This window comes from Alosa sapidissima, chromosome 11 (genome assembly GCF_018492685.1).
Source record: "Alosa sapidissima isolate fAloSap1 chromosome 11, fAloSap1.pri, whole genome shotgun sequence".
Lineage (NCBI taxonomy): Eukaryota > Metazoa > Chordata > Actinopteri > Clupeiformes > Clupeidae > Alosa > Alosa sapidissima.
In genome coordinates, this window is record NC_055967.1 from 34,335,625 (window position 1) to 34,353,950 (window position 18,326).

Below are 18,326 nucleotides of genomic sequence, written 5' to 3' on the forward strand. Positions count from 1 at the left end.
AACTATTCTCCAGGAAGGATCTAGAGTCGGCTCTGCTAGACCGTTCATGGAGACTGCGTTTGTGGGGGAGTGGTGCAAGCTGGTACCTGACTGGATGCAGCAAACAGTGGATTCTTTTTTTATTATTATTATTATTTTCTTATTTTATTCTGTGTCTTGGCTTGAAAGCGGAAACATGGTGCAATTAATGACACCGATCTGTAAAAAGATGTCTGGTAAAGCATGCAGATTTGATATTTCCCCGAAAGTGCTTTTCAGTAGCAGTATTCTGCCACCTCTGCTTACAGTTTGTAGTGGAGTTTTTTCAAGAGTGTCAACAATGTTGTGTCATTTAATGCTGTTAAGTTCTTTGACTTCATGATGGGTTTATTCTGGATAACATCATTTCATCTCTTTGACTGACTTTACTTAGAACAGTAGTTACTGTTTTCATGCTGTGTGGAAGATGAGTGAAGTTCTCATGTCTCTTCATAGGATCTTTTGCGCTTCAGATCCTTCAGACGATGCTCTGTGCATAGGCATAATGCTGCTGCTGCTGTTTGTGCTGTTGTTGTTGGCTACTGTACACTGGACCACGCCGGTCTAATTTCATTTCCGAGGGATGCTAACGAGCTCAGCTGAGGAGCAGCTGGCCAGAGAGCAGCACTGGCCGCGGATGGAACAACATCGTTGTTGTTTGGGACGGGAGGGCCAGCATGTTTTGATGTGTGCTGTGGATGGTAGCAGATGAGGAGCCTGTGCTCAACTGGCTTGTTTACTGGTTATGATATGAGGGCTAGTTGAGCCCTGACAACCTCTCATCAACCCTCCCCCCAACACTCGTACACTTGCGTAATACTCACACCTATTTACAGCTGGGACATCGGAGTTTGTTGAGCATTCTAATGTTACAAGCTTTTGGATATCATGGTTTTGCTTTGTGTGGTGGTACTTGTGCTTGATGGGGGGGTGAAATTGATATGTGAGTTTGTGTTGGAAAACTCACAGGCTTTGCCATGGGAGGTTGAACAAATATGAGCACACATATCTCATACACTTATCGGTTCTGTGAAATTCCAAAATGTCTGGTAATCTTTTTAATCTGATTATCTGCTCTGCAACCTTCTCCCTCATTTTCTCTCTCTCACACTCTTTTTTTCTTTCTTTCTCATGCGCATGTCCTCATTTTCTCTCCTCCTCCCTGACTGCATACTTGCTGTCTCCCTCCGCCCCCCAACTCATTCACTCCCTCTCTCCATCTTTCTCTCCTGCCATTCCGTCCCACCCACTCAAATCCCCCCATTCTGTCATTAATCCAAATCTCCACCTCCATCCACCTCTTTTTCACTTTCTCTTCTCTGGCCATCTCTCTCTCTCTCTCTCTCTCTCTCTCTCTCTCTCTCTCTCTCTCTCTCTCTCTCTCTCTCTCTCTCTCTCTCTCTCTCTCTCTCTCTTTCTCTCTCTGTCCATTTCTCTCTGTGTCTGTATATTGATTCATTCTTTTTCTACTCTTGGTTTGAGGTCTGACTTTGGCCTAGTTGTTAATGTAGTGGGTGGAGGGGAAGAGTGTAAGCAGGTCAGACAGCAGTCCTCCCCGTCCCCATGTGATGGTTGTGGTGACTAATGCTATGAAAGAGAGGCCCTGTGTGAGGCCCGTCGCCCAGGCCCAGGGCCCTGTGTCCCAGTGTGACTCTGCTAAACTCTGCCCTTGTGGATACGGGTTTGACACAGCTGACAATCAGACAGATAAATCACAGATTCTTGAATTTCCCCTGGGGATCAATAAAGTATCTATCTGTCTATCTATCTGTCTATCTGTCTATCTATCTGTCTATCTGTCTGTCTGTCTATCTGTCTGTCTGTCTATCTGTCTGTCTATCTATCTATCTATATATATATATATATATATATATATATATATATATATATATATATATATATATATATATATATATATATAAACATCCAAAGGGATGTTTGCAGTTGGAAGTTGTTTAAAGAAAAAAAAACATGACATTTTGTGTGTATCTTCATATTCTAGGTCCTTGCTTTTGTGATTGTATAGTTGTAAACATCTAGTCTGCGTGATGGTGACCTTCTTATCTCGTCATTTGTGTTTGTTTATTTGTCATTGATTGTTTGCTGTGGTAGATCCTGGTGCCATGTCAGGGAAGTCTGCATGTCAGTACATACACAGCAGCCCAGTTTGAGGGGTACGTTCTACAGCCCTCAGAGCAGGGGTACCAGACCCTCGATGGGAAGGTAAGGCAGCCTCTCTTAGTTCCTCTAAGATCGGCCTTTTTGTTATTTTGTTACCTTGCTTGTCTTTTTCATAGACTGCCTAGCTGTCATCAAGTCACCGCCATCATCAACATGTTCTGTTTGTCACTTATATTGTATTGCTATTGTGATGTTCACATGGTGATTGTACCAGAAACATCTGATTACCTAATTACTAAAATTTGTCGAGTATTACCAGTATTCCAGGAGCCCGTTATAATTCTGTGCTCCCCCCCCCCCCCCTTTTCCTGCAACCTCAGGAAGTCTCCATCCAGGACAACCAGGTGACACTGGGAGCAGGATTCCAGTGCACAGCCTCTGTGTCCATCCTCTTTGAGGAGACCTTCTACAATGAGAAGGAGAAGGCCTACAGCATCCTGTGCATTGCCCGGCCCCTGGAGGCCCACCAGAGGCCAGGTAGGCCCAGCCATGCCCAGCCACGCTCCTCAGCGCGTGGGCCGGAAGGCCTGTTACAGAACCACAGGAAAGAGACATGACAAATGTTGGCACTTGTACTGTTTGAATTTGGTTTCCCAGAAATGGTATTGTTATATAGTTTGAATTCCCCATTTTATATTTTGCAAGGTAATGTGTGTGTGTGTGTGTGTGTGTGTGTGTTTGTCAGACACGAGTGCTGTCCAGACACAGGCACAGTACTGTTTGAAGAATGTGGAAGACGTTAAGGAGTTTCTGGGTCGCCACGCGGAGAGGCTGGACAAGTTCATTGCCAGCTTCGGCCACAGCTTCAAGGAACAGGAGAGGAAGGGACTACGCTACCACATAGTAAGAATGCAGCCGTACAAAACCATTTAATAACTTTCAGAGCGATTTTTGAGAACGATAAAAAGCTAATAGCCAATCAGAACCCATCAAATTTTAGCTGTCACATTCATTAACACAAGGAGAGACTTTGTTTATCGTTGTTCAGTGTGAACGCTTTTATCGTTATGGTTATAGTTATCGTTATTGGTGTGAATGACCCTTAATGCCACATGATTTTATTAACCTGGTTTCGGTGGCATCTGTCCCCTTACCTGCAGGACTCGGTGAACGCGCTGTACACAAAATGCCTTCAGTGCTTGTTGAGGGACTCACGTCTGGTAGGTGAAGCCGTAGTACATCTTTCATTACTTGGTATAATGTCTAATGAGGTGATGATATTTGAGGAATGTTGCTGGGCAATCACATAACCGGTTCCATGTGTTCTGATTGGATGTTCACAATCATTTGATTACTGATGATTAAAGTTCTCCAGAAAGAAAATAATTCCCCTGTAGCACCTGTCAGAACAACAATACACAGCAACATTGCTCAGCAACATTGCTCAAAAAGTGGTGTTGTGCATAATCTTCATCACCACCCTCATTATCTTCATCATCATCATCTTTACTCTCCTGCTCTGAGTAAGTGTAATGGAGTTGACTGTGTGGGTTTCAGAAAGTGCTCGCCAAACAGGAGCTCCAGATGACCCTTCTGAAGCAAGCAGTGGAGGTGAGGGCCTCACAGACTCACAGAAAACATTTCTTCATTTTTAAAAGATAGGATGGCGAAGAGTGACAGCAAGTGAGTTGGTGAAGCGGGGTCATAGACTGTATATATAGTTCTATATATACAGTCTATGAGCAGGGTGGGTTCTGGAAATGATTCACGTAGCCTATCCAAGGGCAGTTGCACCAAAGCTCTTCAAACTGCATTTCTTCAGTTTTAACAGCGTCTTTATGGACTCTTCACCATATGTGTGGTACACTGGCCCAGAGAGGTATACACTGCTGTAAAAATGCCTGGAGGCTAGTGATGTAGCACTCTGCTACTGGAAGAAACTGGAATCCATGCATTTCCACTGAATTATTTTTGGAATCTGATCCCTTATCATACCTGTTCATTCTTACTCGTTGCTCGACTTATCGTGACTAAATTCAAGATGGCTGCAAACGTTAAACTTCGTGAAGATACTGTCTGTATAAATCGTCTTGTAAGTAAACTACCAGTGCTTTTTCAAAGTTCTCAATGTCTCGTTTTAAATGTCAGGGCCCTAGGAAGTCTACCAATGAAGTGTGGAGATACATTGAGCCTCGTAAATGGGTGTAAAACAGTGATTTATTTGCATGGCTAGCCCGATGCCGAAGCACCACTACTGAAAAAGTTGTTGGTAGCATCGGCTAACTAGCGCCAGATTTTGGAGTGCAGGGGACAAGTCGAGATGGGCTATGAGACATACGTTCACACTCGGTATCATGTTTCAATACACTTTAGGTCAATATCACACCGGAATTCTCCTTTAATTCGTCAGTATTTTATCATAGCAAAGAACACAGTCTGAACGTACCAGAGAAATGGTACAGCCCAATGGGGGTGATGGTTTAAAAATCGTATTTCATTAGATTATACCAATTGTTGGTATGTGATGGTAATACATTTAATTACATGCAATATAGGATAACATTACATTTTATTACATTTTTTCAGGATCCCCCAAACTATTATTTTCATCCCATTTGGGAGGGTCCAGGTCTCATCTAGGGGAGTCGGACCCCCCCAATCCCCCCCGTAATTCGAACCATGTTCATGACCACTGCCGACCACTGTTTATTACATGGCCCAGAATGCCTTGCATGTCTTTACAACAAAACAACACAGTAAAATCTAAAGGCCCGTAAACATATGAATTTGCATACTTGTAACATTTTTAATAATACTCTCCCATCATGATATTTAACAATAATGAAAAATTAGATTTGAATACCTTCAATGTGAAAATAACTGTACTATGTCAGCTATATATAGCTAATGTTCTCCTAACTATTTCAGTTTGTAAGTCTATAAACATCCATGGTAGAGCAATACATTCATGAGCGTGGCAAGGCTGGACAGCGACACTGTGTACACTGGAAAGGCATTGTGACAGAAATACAGTAGCAAAGGTGAAGGATCACAGGTAGCAAATACATGGGGTGATTTGCCAAATGATGTAAACTTTTGGAAAGTTTTCTTTTTTTAGGTGCACCCTCACATTGTAACCTGTGAAAATTTAGTTTCGCTTTCTGTTCAATCCAATATGGCGGACGAACGACACGCCCACTTGACGTCATCTTCGCGAGCAACTTACACCGGTACTGACCGGACGTTTTAAAGTTGGAACGGTGTCTCTGTCTCAAAGGGCCTAGGCGCTAGAGCTGGCCAAAAATTAGGGAGACGGGAAAAATAAAACTTAAGAAGAATAGTAAGTGTGCTGCTTTCAGCAAGCACACTTAATAAAATGACATCCCATCGTGTAATGCAAAGATACTGCCGTCAGTAAGCCTAACCAGGGTAGGTTTCTGAAAGTAGCCTTCATGATCAAAAAATGCTAAGCATGCATTTAGGCTATTTGAGTTTCTTAAAGCTGAGCTGTGCTTAAATTGTTCAATACATGATTTCATAACCAAATATAAAATAAATATAAATATTAAATATAGCCTAGATATCTGTAAATATTAGATGATCAGATGATTTACAGTTCTTTGTAATATGTCATGTTTCATGTTTTTGTAATGTTTCATACAGTGATGCAGGTCTACTGCTGTGAATAGGCTAAATATAACTTTAATCATTTTTATAGCCTACTACTGTATAGTTAACTTTGGCCGTGGTGCCCTGACATGTGGCCTTTGTGTCCCCCACCAAATATGCCCAACTGAAGGCCAAGTGGCCTTGCCCCTAAAATGGTGAAATGCCAAGCCTGGGCCTCACTGTTGATTATTAACTGGGGTGATAATAAATCATGAATATGAAAACTGCCATGTTTTTATGGTCTTGGTCTCGACTCGGTCTCGACTCCTAAAGGACTCGTCTCGACTCAGACTTGCTTCCTCAAAGACTCGGTCTTGACTCGGACTCGACTGTATTTGAAAACCAACGGACTCGGTCTTGACTCGGACTCGACATAGGCGGTCTCGTCCCCATCACTACTGGATGCTGATCATGCAGTCACATGGTTTGTTTGTTTTTTATGTGGATTTAACATGGTGTCTCCCCTCCTTCTCAGATGTACATACATCATGGTATCCATGAGTTCATCTTTAATTATGTGGGAAGTCTTGAAGCAAGTCAGGTACTGACATTCACATTTCCTCTCTCATTTAAAATGAACTTTAGGACCATTATGGTTGTTAAGAAACAGCATAACTGTAGCCTCTCTGAGAGCAGTGTTCAGAGAGAATCTTGCTTTAGCAGTTCACTTTGTTGTTGTTCTTAAGTATCCCATATTAATGTATCTTGTTGTTTGTTTGTGAACAGGATGCTGCGTTCAACAAAACTATGCAAGGCCTGCAGGATCTGCAGCAGAAAGACCTCGGTATCAAATCTGAGTTTAGGTGAGAGACCGTCTCAGAAAACCAGCTCACTTCCCCTTTCCAGAGAAGTCTGTTAGCCACTGTGTGCCACAAACACTCCTCAGATTGTGTCTGCGGTGGATACCAGAGATGTTAGAGTGTAGCAACACTAGAGACAACACATACAGTATGTAGTCTCTCACCCATCATTTATTTTCCCCTCATCTGTCTCTCTCTTACTCTCTCTCTCTCTCTCTCTCTCTCTCTCTCTCTCTCTTTCTCTTCCTCTGTCTCTCTTACTCTCTCTCTCTCTCTCTTTCTCTCTCTTTCTCTCTGTCTCTCTCTCCCTCCCTCTCTCCAGTATAAATATCCCACGAGCGAAGCGTGAGCTGAGTCAGCTCAACCGCTGCACCTCCCCTCTGCACAAACTCCTCTGCCTGAGGAAGGTGGCCCTCACCATCATGCAGTCCCCCAGCCCTACAGGTGTGTGTGTGTGTGTGTCTGTGTCTTATTTGCCAGTCTGTCTAAATGTGTCTATCTGCCTGTCTCTGTGTATGTTTGCAGGTGTTGTGTGTGTGGGGGGGGGGGGGGGGGCTTTTGTTCTTCAACATTCTTTCCTTGAGTCAGTGAATTGCCATAGCAACTTTTAGTTTTAAATGTGCTTTTCTACTGGGTACAGAGTGCAGTGGCACCTTGCCCAGTTGCCATATAGCGAGGCTGTTCAGTATACTGTGTCCTTGTGTGGGTGGGTTCTCACCAGTGTTGTAGTCAAGTCACTATGCCTCCAGTCTGAGTCCAGGTTTGAGTCTCCAGTGCTCAAGTCCAAGTCAAGTCCAAGTCATAAAAAAAAAAATCAAGTCAAGTCTGAGTCGAGTCTACTACTCATCCAAGTCAAGTCCGAGTTGAGTTACTACTAAATGCAAAACGGACAACCTTCGGGGCATTCATGTCTACAGGCATTTGGCGTCATTAAAGTTAACGTCCGTTATTGTAGGAACATGGCGTGACGTGTGATGTATGACATAAAGCAGTAACATTCCATTGCAAAATCATATACCAAATAATATTCTAAAGACATATTCCAGTTATAGCCTAATGACATTACAAAAAAAAAGTTGAGTCCTCGTCTCAATTTCCAAATCTGAATGGTCTGAATGTACGAGTCCAAGTTCGAGTCCAAGTTCAAGTCCTGGACTCGAGTACTACAACACTGGTTCTCACACACAAGCACACACAAGCACACACACACACACACACACACAAACACACACACACACAAGCACACGCGCGCACACACACACACACACAAGTACACACACACACACACACACACACACACAAACAGAGGAAGGCATTGCTTGTGTTGGTATGTAACCTTAACAGACTCTTCCACTGAACCAGACTCTTGCCGTGTTTGTGTGCCAAGAGCTGCGTCTTATGCAAATGGAGTAACTGGTGTCCATCTCCTGCTGGTTATTTTCCACTGCAGTAAGCCTAGATGCCATCTGTGCAGATGATCTTCTCTCGGTCATCCTCTATCTGCTGGTGAAAACAGAAATCCCAAACTGGTGAGCTCTTGCCCTATCACATGATTGTCATGTAGAACTGTGTGTGCGCGCGTGTGTGTGTGTGTGTGTGTGTGTGCGTGTGTGCGTGTGCACACGCTTGATAGCAGTGGGAGAAGAGTGCTGATGAACAATTACTCAATTGTTATAACAGACAGCAGTCAAAGTATCAAAGTAACAAAGGATCTCTTTGTTTTTAACTAAAGATCTCTGTAAGACCCAACACAGTCAGAGTGATGACTGTGGTGTTGCAGTTTAGAACTCTGTTATCAGAAGTCATTGATAAACCGTCATTTCTACATTTGTTCTCATTTGTAGCCTGTCCTGAATCCCACCTGTTTTCTAACAGTGCTATATTATTATCTTCTCTCAGGATGGCCAATCTGAGCTACATCAAGAACTTCCACTTCTGTAACTCCACTAAGGAGGACCTGAGCTACTGCCTGACGTCGTTTGAGGCGGCCGTGGAGTACATCAGCCATGGCAACCTCATCAGCCAGGGCCTCACGGATGGAAATAATGATTGAAATAAATAATTGTTTGAATGTTAAACCCCCCAGAACATTAAAATTGATAATAGTTGGGGGCCTTAAGCACATAAATAGGCCATTCATCTAAATCATCAAATTTGGCACAGATGTAGCTTAGGTCATACTGAAATGATTTAGCAAGGGTGCCGGAGCCAGCGACCCATGGGGCCAAGATGGTGGCCAAATCCAATATGGCCGCTGCTCGAAAAGGGTTCCGACTAATAACTTTTGAAACACATGAGCTACAAATACAAACTTGATGTCTTTTTCAGCTTAATTGATCATGGGAAACATATAGGAATGTTTATATTTATGAGTCAGTATATCTGGACCCCTTATTCCTCCAATTCCAATATGGCCGCTGTCCAAAAAAGCAGGTTTGACTGTAGTACTGTATGGGGCCTTACACCCCATTGTTTTTTGCCAATTTATCCAAAAGCACAAAATTTGGCACAGATGCAGCTGAGGGCATACTGAAATTATTTAGCCAGGGTGCCTGAGCCAGTGATCCCTGAGACCAAGATGGCTGCCAAATCCAATATGGCGGCCATCTGAAAAGGGATTAGGCTGCATATTTTGAACCAGATGAGATACAAATGTAAAGTTGATAAATATTTCGCCTTTTCTGGCTATGGGAAATACAAAAATATTTATATTCATGATTGGGTATATGTGGACCCTCAATGTCCCCAAGTCCAATCTGGCTACTGTCTGACAAAGGGTTTTGACTACAACTTTTGAACCAAATAAGCTACAGATGAAAACGGACAGCAACAGTGAAAGATGAAGATGACCAGGAAGAATAAAGATGGAGGTGGAACTAGTGGACAGCTTCAAATATCTCGGAACGGTACTGGATAACAAATTGTGTTCCCAGACTAATGCAGAGGCTATATATAAGAAGGTCCAACAGTCCTAGAAGGTCCTCTACTTTTTAAGAAAAATTAATACATTTAATGTATGCAGAAAAATTATGACACTGTTTTATAAATCTTTTATTGAGTCAGTAGTACTGACTTTATTGTATTGTTTGGTAACCTTTACCTTGCGTGCAAAACAAGCTGGGTCAGCTTGTCAGTGTTGCTGGCAAGGTTATAGGGGTGAATCAGTCTCCACTCCGTGACTGATTTGACCGTCATGTCATCAGGAAGGCTCTGGCCATTTTGTACTGTGATGACATTCCCCTCTATAGAGTTTGTGCGTATACCTTTAGGTAGAAGGTGTCGAGTTCCCACACATAGGACTAAACATTACCAACTCTCTTTTGTATGTACTCAGCCATTAACATGCTGAATTTGTCCAAATTAGGTCACCTTTTCAATCTTCTACTTCTTTGCACACTGGACTTTTGGGCTGTTGCTTATCCTGGCCTCACGATGTAGTGATCTTGTATTTTATTTAATGTACTGGTCCATGTCAATTTGTGTTGTAATACTGTCTCCATAGTAATTTATTATCTTGTGTGTTGTGTCGTTGGTTGTGTGTTTCTTGATACCTGGCTGCAACTTAATTTCCCCCTGTGGGATAATACATTTGACTTGACTTGATAATATAAATATTTCCTTGCAATAATAATTGTGTCTTATTCTTTCTTATATGATTACACTTTGAAATGTATTTGAACATTTTTGAAAGCATTTGAAAGCATTTCACTTTTATAAGGAAATGAATCACCATTGAGAATAACCTCCAAAGTTGTGGTAAACCTGAATTTGGGGGTCCTGATATACCCAATCATAAATGTAAGTATTCCTATAGGTTTCCCATGGTCAAAAAGGTGAAATAGACATCAAGTTTGTATTTGTATCCCCCATATTGGATTTGGCCGCCATCTATCTCAGGTACCATTGGCCGCCGTCTCAGGTACCATTGGCTCAGGCGCCCTGGCTAAATAATTTCAGTATGTCCTCTGCTGCATCCATGCCAAATTTGGTGCTTGTAGATTAATTTGCACGAACAATAGGTGTGTACGAACAATAGGGGTGTAAATGCCCATACTACTAGCCTGACGTAGTCATACTCAATTCTAGTCAGAATATGAGTCTGATACTGCTCCATTGGGACATAATTACGGGGCGTGTTTCAACCGATACAGGGAGGGGGAATGCCTCTGCACTCAATTGGATAGACCTAACCAATCAGAGCAACGAAATAGCTTACCGTGAGGTAGGAAGAAAACACACAAACCATCCTTCTTCTCCACAAATGCCTTAACATTGTTTTCTGGTCTTTTGTAAAAGTTAGTGCCGTCAATACTGTAACTCCTAGCCTACAACACTCATTAGCGAAATCTAAGAGATACGTAGTAGGGTAGGTTAGGCTATTAGGAAAAAACTGATAGCCTATATCCCCTCCGTTTTTAAAAATAATTCTGTTGAACACTGATATGCTACAAACATGTTAAACAGCTGGGAAAGGCTGTCGCAAATCCCTCGAACAGGTGGTCAATCAGAGATTTTAAATAAACGAGGGAACATGTCGCAATGCAACAGCGCTGTTTTCCCTTGATGAAAGTGAAACCACGAGTTTTCCCACATCTCAACTTTTGGCCACATTTTTCAGAAATAATCGTTTTCAGTGATAAAACCTCATTAAATAATATGCATTTTCCATATGGGGTCTTAAAAGCCATGTATCCTTCTAGCCACAGCGTTTTTGTTTCAAACATAAGACTAATCTAAGCGTGCTCAGATGACGTGATAGACCAGGCGCTGTTGCTCACCTGTCCATCATCATAAAGCCCGATTTGATTGGTCCGCCCGATCTAGGGCGAGCATACTTGCTCCATAATGGAGCAATGCCAGACCGAACTTCCCGACCTCAAATGTTGTTGCCGGGACTAAGTTCGGAATGGCACCCAGGCTACCATACTACAGCAAAAACTGCGTTTTTGGACAGCGGCCATCCCTAAGCTACCTAAGCCTATATCTGTGCCAGATTTGGTGCTTTTAGATGAATTTGTGCGAAAATGTGCTCAAGGCTCCCAACTATAACAAAATCATCTATTTTGTACATCGTTTTTCTGATATATTTTCCGCTGTCCATGACTTGTCAATCAACCGTTAATTAGGCTACTTTACTACTGTTGTTATGTCAAGTCAAGTCCAATTTTATTTCTATAGCGCATTTACTGGCGGCTGAGCCGCACCAAAGTGCTTCACAATAAAGTGCTTTGGTTACCATTCATAAGCGCATTGATATGGAACAGTGATTTTTTTTTTTTTGGAACTACTCAAAGGTAGCCTGTTATACAAAGTTAATAGCCACCCCAATAGCCAATCAGAGAAGATAATCCCATTGTTAAGGGATATATACATATAGCAGCATTTATTAGAGAGAGAGGAGTGGTGCGTGTGTGCCTGCAAGCGCATCCAAGACAGAGCATCCTGGTCTGTTTTGCTAAATCAACCAATCAGTTTTCAGTGTAGGTGGGCTTATATCTCTTTTCTCTCGAACTTAATTAATCTGTTCAGTTAGTGTATCTAGGTACAGGAGCGTCATGGCAGAGTCAGTACCCCTCAAAAAGGAACATTTAAGACCCATTTCACATCAGACTACACAAAAGTGTACCCAATTGTCTCATAAGAGTAAAACATAATGATAGTATTGCACACTGCACTATTTGTAACAGTGACTTTAGTATTGCTCACGGCGGGTTAAATGATTGCAAAAGACTTGTTGAGGTGAGTTTAACAAGTGTAATTTCATTTGCATATTACCTACTCAGGCCTACACTAGATGGCTAGTTGCCAAGGCTACATGAAAAGGCCAAACTACCAAAATCTACATATTTTACTATCACAATTTCTATCAATAGGCCTTCCTTATTTGGTGTACTGACTAGACATTATTGAACAAACATCTGCATTTCAGTATCTAAGTAAGTTAGATTGGGATGTCTGCTATACATTGTTGGCATTACTGTTAAAATGCACTTCCAGTATAGTGAGTATTGGCAAAACCGGTTATCATTTTTATGTTGAGGCGGTGGAAAGCAGCTGCTGAAAGTAACTAATAAAGTAACTTAATCTAACTTAGTTACTTTTAAAATCAAGTAATCAGTAAAATTACTAAGTTACTTTTTAAAGGAGTAATCAGTAATCAGATTACTTTTTCAAGGTAACTGTGGCAACACTGGTCCTCACTGGGTAGTTTGTGGATTTCAGCATTAAATGTATTTAACTGATGATGTTTTTTTGGTTTTATCACAGTTCTGATAGCCCTAGTGTTCAAGACTGGAAACATGACGAGAAGAGCACCCCACAGCCAAGAACTGATGAGGAGATGGCTGCTGCTCAGTAGGTCTCTTTTTCTTATGCTGAGGGAGCGGAATACTGTTCTGTTCTGAGCTTGCCTGGTCGACCACAACAACCACAAGAATACTAGAAATTAGACCAATGTATTCACTTGTTGGTGTGTGTGTGTGTGTGTGTGTGTGTGTGTGTTTTAACTTTAGGAAGAAGTATGTGTTATGTGGTTTTAGATGTTTAGTTTGATAATGAAAGTAAGTTTGCTCTTACAGTTTGCTGGAGTGGCTCAACCCTGCCCCTCTAAATCTAGAGCATTAGTTTGTTCATATCGATTTCTTTTTATTACTTCGGAAGCTTCTAGGAAGGTGTGGGAAAACTTTATTCTGATCTTACTATACATGTGCATTACCGGTACGTATGTGTGGGGGTGGGGTGGTTAGGTGCGTGCACTAGATTTATTTCACAAAGCTTCCTGTCCACTATCTAGCCGGGATAATGTAGATGCAGCCTTGGCACTTCACCAGGAGAGGTCGCTGTTACTGAAGCTTCGAGCAATGAACCCATTTTCGAATTGTGGTTCAGTGCTTCACCAAAGCTTCATTTGCCCATCACTACTCTCCATATGCAACCAGAGGAGTTGTTAGTGATAAACCTGGCTAAGTTAAGTCAAATGGTAAACTTCCTAAAGGATGGGCTCTGGCTTTGTTTGGAAAGGAGAATGAAACCATGGGGCTCTTCTATTAAGAGGTTTACCACTTACTCTGAGTTTACTTAGCCAGCTTTATCACAAGCATATTCTTGGATACCCCCTGCACTGTGTGGGGCACTGTGTCCCCCACAGTTGTTTATTTCTGAACATTTTCTGAAAGTTGTGTAATTTTGCAAGGTTATGTTTATTGTTAGTCTACACATTACAGCATTTTGTAACAATACTTTTACTGGTAGGAATAACTTAGGCCTACCTGATTTACAAAGGTTGGTTTATCTTATGTTACAGAAATATTTTTTTGTATCTGAATATATTTTAATATTTTTTTGTATGGTTGTCTGGGCTACCAGAAAGGTCAGATATCAGGAAATGAGACAAAGGTCATTTTGATTTCAGATTTTCCTTTATTTTTATTCAAATGAGATGTTATTGCTGCATAGCTCTGTGTGGAATTAGCCTTCTTATTAGGCTACTTACAATAAATTCATGGCATACTTGATCTGGATTGTTGTTGCTCTAATTTTGAACTCTGATTGATGGTAATCTGCTTTAGCAATTCTAAAAATGTGTCTGTTCAGCGATGTGTTTTGTATCTACAAAACAGTGTCATGATTGGCTCAGTAAATGAGCTTTGCTCATCCGATGCTGAACACCATTGGCTAGCGAACCCTCATACGAATACACACCTCACCATTTTCAGGCCGGGTGCTGACGTTGATTCGCAAGAGACTGATGTTTACTCTCCTCTTCTGGAAAGCATTTGATTTTATCATGCGACCTCCGTGTCAATAACTTACTCGGTAAGTCGTCCGTGGCTCTTTTATGTGTTTGTAAACATCAGAATTCTCGTTCATAGACGTAGAAGCTACTGTTCGCATAACAAATAATCCCGGTTGGGATAGCAAGCTAGCGAGTGTGTGCTTTGCGATAGCTGTTGTTGACCAGGGCATGGCACGGCACGGGCACGGGCACAGGCACAGGCACAGGACCAACTTGCCTTGCCTATGACAACCGAGAAAGAACCTATCTAAACAGATTCCGTGAATATTGGCGATACGCCGACTTGTGTGTTCTGGCCAAGACCATTTCCGTTGGCAAACGGTGAATCTTGCTCTAATGCTACCAGCCCTACTACATAGCCCCATGGATGGTGAGCTCTTAATTGTTGCTAGTATATCGATAGCTAAGTTACAACTTTTTACCAGTCTACCTCGTAACCCACGCTGCTCTGCTTTCACTATCCGTAACTAAAGACACCTACATATTTTGGTTATCATTTTGGTGAAATAAAACGGATTTATTTCATGCGCGTCTGTTGCCATTGCTTGTTTATGTAGTAGTAGCTGTGTATGCTACATTTAGTTTAACTGTGAAGTTGACCATCTGACATTTTAGAACTGGCGTCATATTGACAGGGTTTGCCCGCTTGGTAACGACTTGTTTGGTCAAATGGATAGATCAATATAGACAGATAGATATATTCTTTATTCATCCCCAAAAGGAAATTAGTCATAAAATAAACCGTTGCGTTAGCTCTGCAATATATATTTTTTGTGGTAACCGTATCGCTGCTTCTGTAGGCTACATTCTCTACACACCACTGCACTCTCTACATAGGCTGGTTCTCTACACACCACTGCCCACCCAATTTCCTGCCCTAGTTATTGCTGTGGCGTCAGCATTTTTGTGCGTGCACAGTTTACGCATTTTAAAGGAGTTAAACATTAAAGCATTTTCTATGGATCACCTGTTGTAGAGCTTTACTGTGTTGACAGTGAAGAGTAATGTTAAATGCAAGTGGAGGTGTTAACATTGCTTTTCTACTTGCCACGGAAGCCTGAGCAACTAGTGAAGGAAAAACCAGTGTTGACAAACGGTTAACAAAACATAACTAATGCAGTGCCTCTCATCTGGAGTGTTGCAAACATCCCCACTGACCAGTTCCCTGTAGTTCCATTTGTAGGCTGTATGGTATGGCCTGCTCAAAAGTTTTCAACAAGGTCTGCCAAGTGAACCACTTTTTCTTCACACGCTAGGGCCAAGTGTCATCTCATATTGGCAAGAAGTAGTTTTTTTTCCTAAGAGTTATGTTTTGGAGATAATTATATTTATTGTTTAGGACCACACTGATAATGACTACATCATCTTTTGCCACATAATTAGGCCTAGGCTAATGAAGTGTATGTATGTGTGTGTGTGTGTGTGAGAGAGAGAGAGAGAGAGAGAGAGAGAGAGAGAGTGTGGCAGGGGTTTTGACCTCTGTGGATAGTCTGGATAGGCATTCTTGGTCTGCCTTCTCTCTCTTTCCTCCCTGCATTCTATCATTCTCTCTTTTCTCTCTCTCCCTCTTTATCATTCTCTCTCTTTTCTCTCTCCCTCTCTATTTCTCATCACGAGTGAGGACTTTCCCCCAACTGGGTTCAGTCTGCTCTGCTGGACTAGATCACATGGTTGCATTCTTGAGGGTTTCAGGCCGTCAAGCATCCCTGACCTTGTGAGAGATGAAGACTGCTGCTGGGGTATGATAGCGTGGATAGGGGAGGGTTGGGGTGTGGTGGGGTGGCGTGCCATCCTGCACCACTGCTGCTCCCCTCACTTCTCTCCATGGTCAGTCTCCAACGTGGACATCTCCACTGTATGTCCAACTCCTTCCATCCACCTGTCCTCAGTCACTCTTGCCGAAGAGCCACCTCCATCCCCAGCTATGATGATGAAGCTCTCTTTCCTGATCAACCGGTTCAACTTTGTGAAGATGCAGCTGCTTTGCCTGGCACAGGCCTTCTTTAGCCGCTTTCAAGAAGTGAGTAATGAGAGGAACTATTCTCCAGGAAGGATCTAGAGTCGGCTCTGCTAGACCGTTCATGGAGGCTGGGTTTGTGGGGGAGTGGTGGAAGCTGGGACTTGACTGGATGCAGCAAACAGTGGATTATTTTTTTATTAATATATATCGCTGGTTCTGTGGGTCATGATGTTTTCATGCTAAAAGGGCAAAAGTTAATACTAATAATAATAATGATAATAATAATAATAATAATAATACATTACCTTTTTATAGTGCTTTTCAAGACACTTAAAGACGCTATGATATGATCTTCTAAGCCTCATTCAGTTCAAGTGATGTATGAAATATTTTTTTTATGCGATGTTAGTTTTTTTCTGTGTTATACGAATTCTGGTTATTAGGGGTGGTTATAGTGAGAGGTGCCAAAGCAGGACACAGTGCTGTCCACTATCAAAGAGCACCTCTGACCTTGTAAGCACGTTTTTTAATTGGTATTTGCTTTAGATAGATACTTTATTGGTCCCCAGGGGAAATTCAAGATGTTAAAATGTTTAAATGTTGCCTCAATGAACCCTTACTTCTAGATCATGGTAAAGAGACTTATGTCGGCAGAAATCTTTCAAATGCTTTGGGGAAGTGGACTTATCAGATTTTAGTAGTGCACCTGTTGCGGTGTCCCTTATTGTCTTAGCCTGCAGAAAGTCCCATGTTGACTTATTGAAAGTCCCACTGCACAGAACATGAGGAGAATTTCATACAGCATAAGAGTAACTCTTGTAACTGTAAACATTATAGGGATATTAGCAGATTCCTGAATTTACCAACAATTCTGAATATTACAATCTCAGTTTGACCCCAGTGTCTATGCTGTGAGTGCTTTACACGGTTTATTTTATACAGTCTATGGGTTTAGCCTCTTCATCTCATCTAGCAGTCAGTTATCTTGGCCTTGACCATTTTTATTTGGAAATCAGGACATTGGTTATCCCATGAGTTACACATGTCCAGTTGAGTCTTTGAGTGTCTTTGTGCTTCATTTATTCTGTGTCTTGGCTTAAAAGAGGAAACATGGTGCAATTAATGACACCGATCTGTAAAAAGATGTTGTCTCGTAAAGCATGCAGATTTGATATTTCCCCCAAAGTGCTTTTTTTCACTAGCAGTATTCTGCCACCTCTGCTTACAGTATGTAGTGAAGTTATTTCAAGAGTGTCAACAATGTTGTGTCGTTTAATGCTGTAAAGTGCTGACTGTATGGTCTGTTCTGTACTGTGATCTGTATGGTCTGTTAAGTTCTTTGACTTCATGATGGGTTTAATCTTGATAACAGCATTTGATCTCTTTGACTGACTGTACTTAGAACAGTAGTTACTGTTTTCATTCTGTGTGGAAGATGACCGAAGTTCTCATGTCTCTTCATAGGGTCTTTTGCGCTTCAGATCCTTCAGACGATGCTCTGTGCATAGGCATAATGCTGCTGCTGCTGTTTGTGCTGTTGTTGTTGGCTACTGTACACTGGACCACGCCGGTCTAATTTCATTTCCGAGGGATGCTAACGAGCTCAGCTGAGGAGCAGCTGGCCAGAGAGCAGCACTGGCCGCGGATGGAACAACATCGTTGTTGTTTGGGACGGGAGGGCCAGCATGTTTTGATGTGTGCTGTGGATGGTAGCAGATGAGGAGCCTGTGCTCAACTGGCTTGTTTACTGGTTATGATATGAGGGCTAGTTGAGCCCTGACAACCTCTCATCAACCCTCCCCCCAACACTCGTACACTTGCGTAATACTCACACCTATTTACAGCTGGGACATCGGAGTTTGTTGAGCATTCTAATGTTACAAGCTTTTGGATATCATGGTTTTGCTTTGTGTGGTGGTACTTGTGCTTGATGGGGGGGTGAAATTGATATGTGAGTTTGTGT

General features: G+C 42.0%; 2 protein-coding genes across 7 annotated transcripts in view; both read left to right on the plus strand.

The window, feature by feature from the left end:
- ankrd27 (ankyrin repeat domain 27 (VPS9 domain)) overlaps positions 1-18,326 on the plus strand; it is a 42,526-nt gene that overhangs the window by 40 nt on the left and 24,160 nt on the right. For 2 of the 6 annotated variants that reach the window (XM_042110916.1, XM_042110915.1), the window contains exon 1: positions 16,270-16,423. The exons of 1 other annotated variant lie outside the window; for it this stretch is intronic. In XM_042110916.1, coding sequence (XP_041966850.1) covers positions 16,328-16,423 — 96 coding nt within the window. In that variant the 5' untranslated portion in view covers positions 16,270-16,327. Of the gene's footprint in view, positions 1-14,283; positions 14,424-14,750; positions 14,774-16,269; positions 16,424-18,326 lie in introns of those variants that run through there. 3 more of the 6 variants (XM_042110919.1, XM_042110917.1, XM_042110914.1) reach the window with 3 other exon arrangements.
- Positions 47-10,202, plus strand: LOC121724633 (ankyrin repeat domain-containing protein 27-like). Its single transcript, XM_042111324.1, has 11 exons — positions 47-82; positions 2,131-2,241; positions 2,520-2,676; positions 2,885-3,042; positions 3,300-3,359; positions 3,697-3,750; positions 6,284-6,349; positions 6,535-6,611; positions 6,931-7,052; positions 8,059-8,137; positions 8,508-10,202. Exons 1-11 carry the CDS (start codon positions 47-49, stop codon positions 8,659-8,661), a joined length of 1,074 nt encoding a protein of 357 aa, XP_041967258.1. The 3' UTR covers positions 8,662-10,202.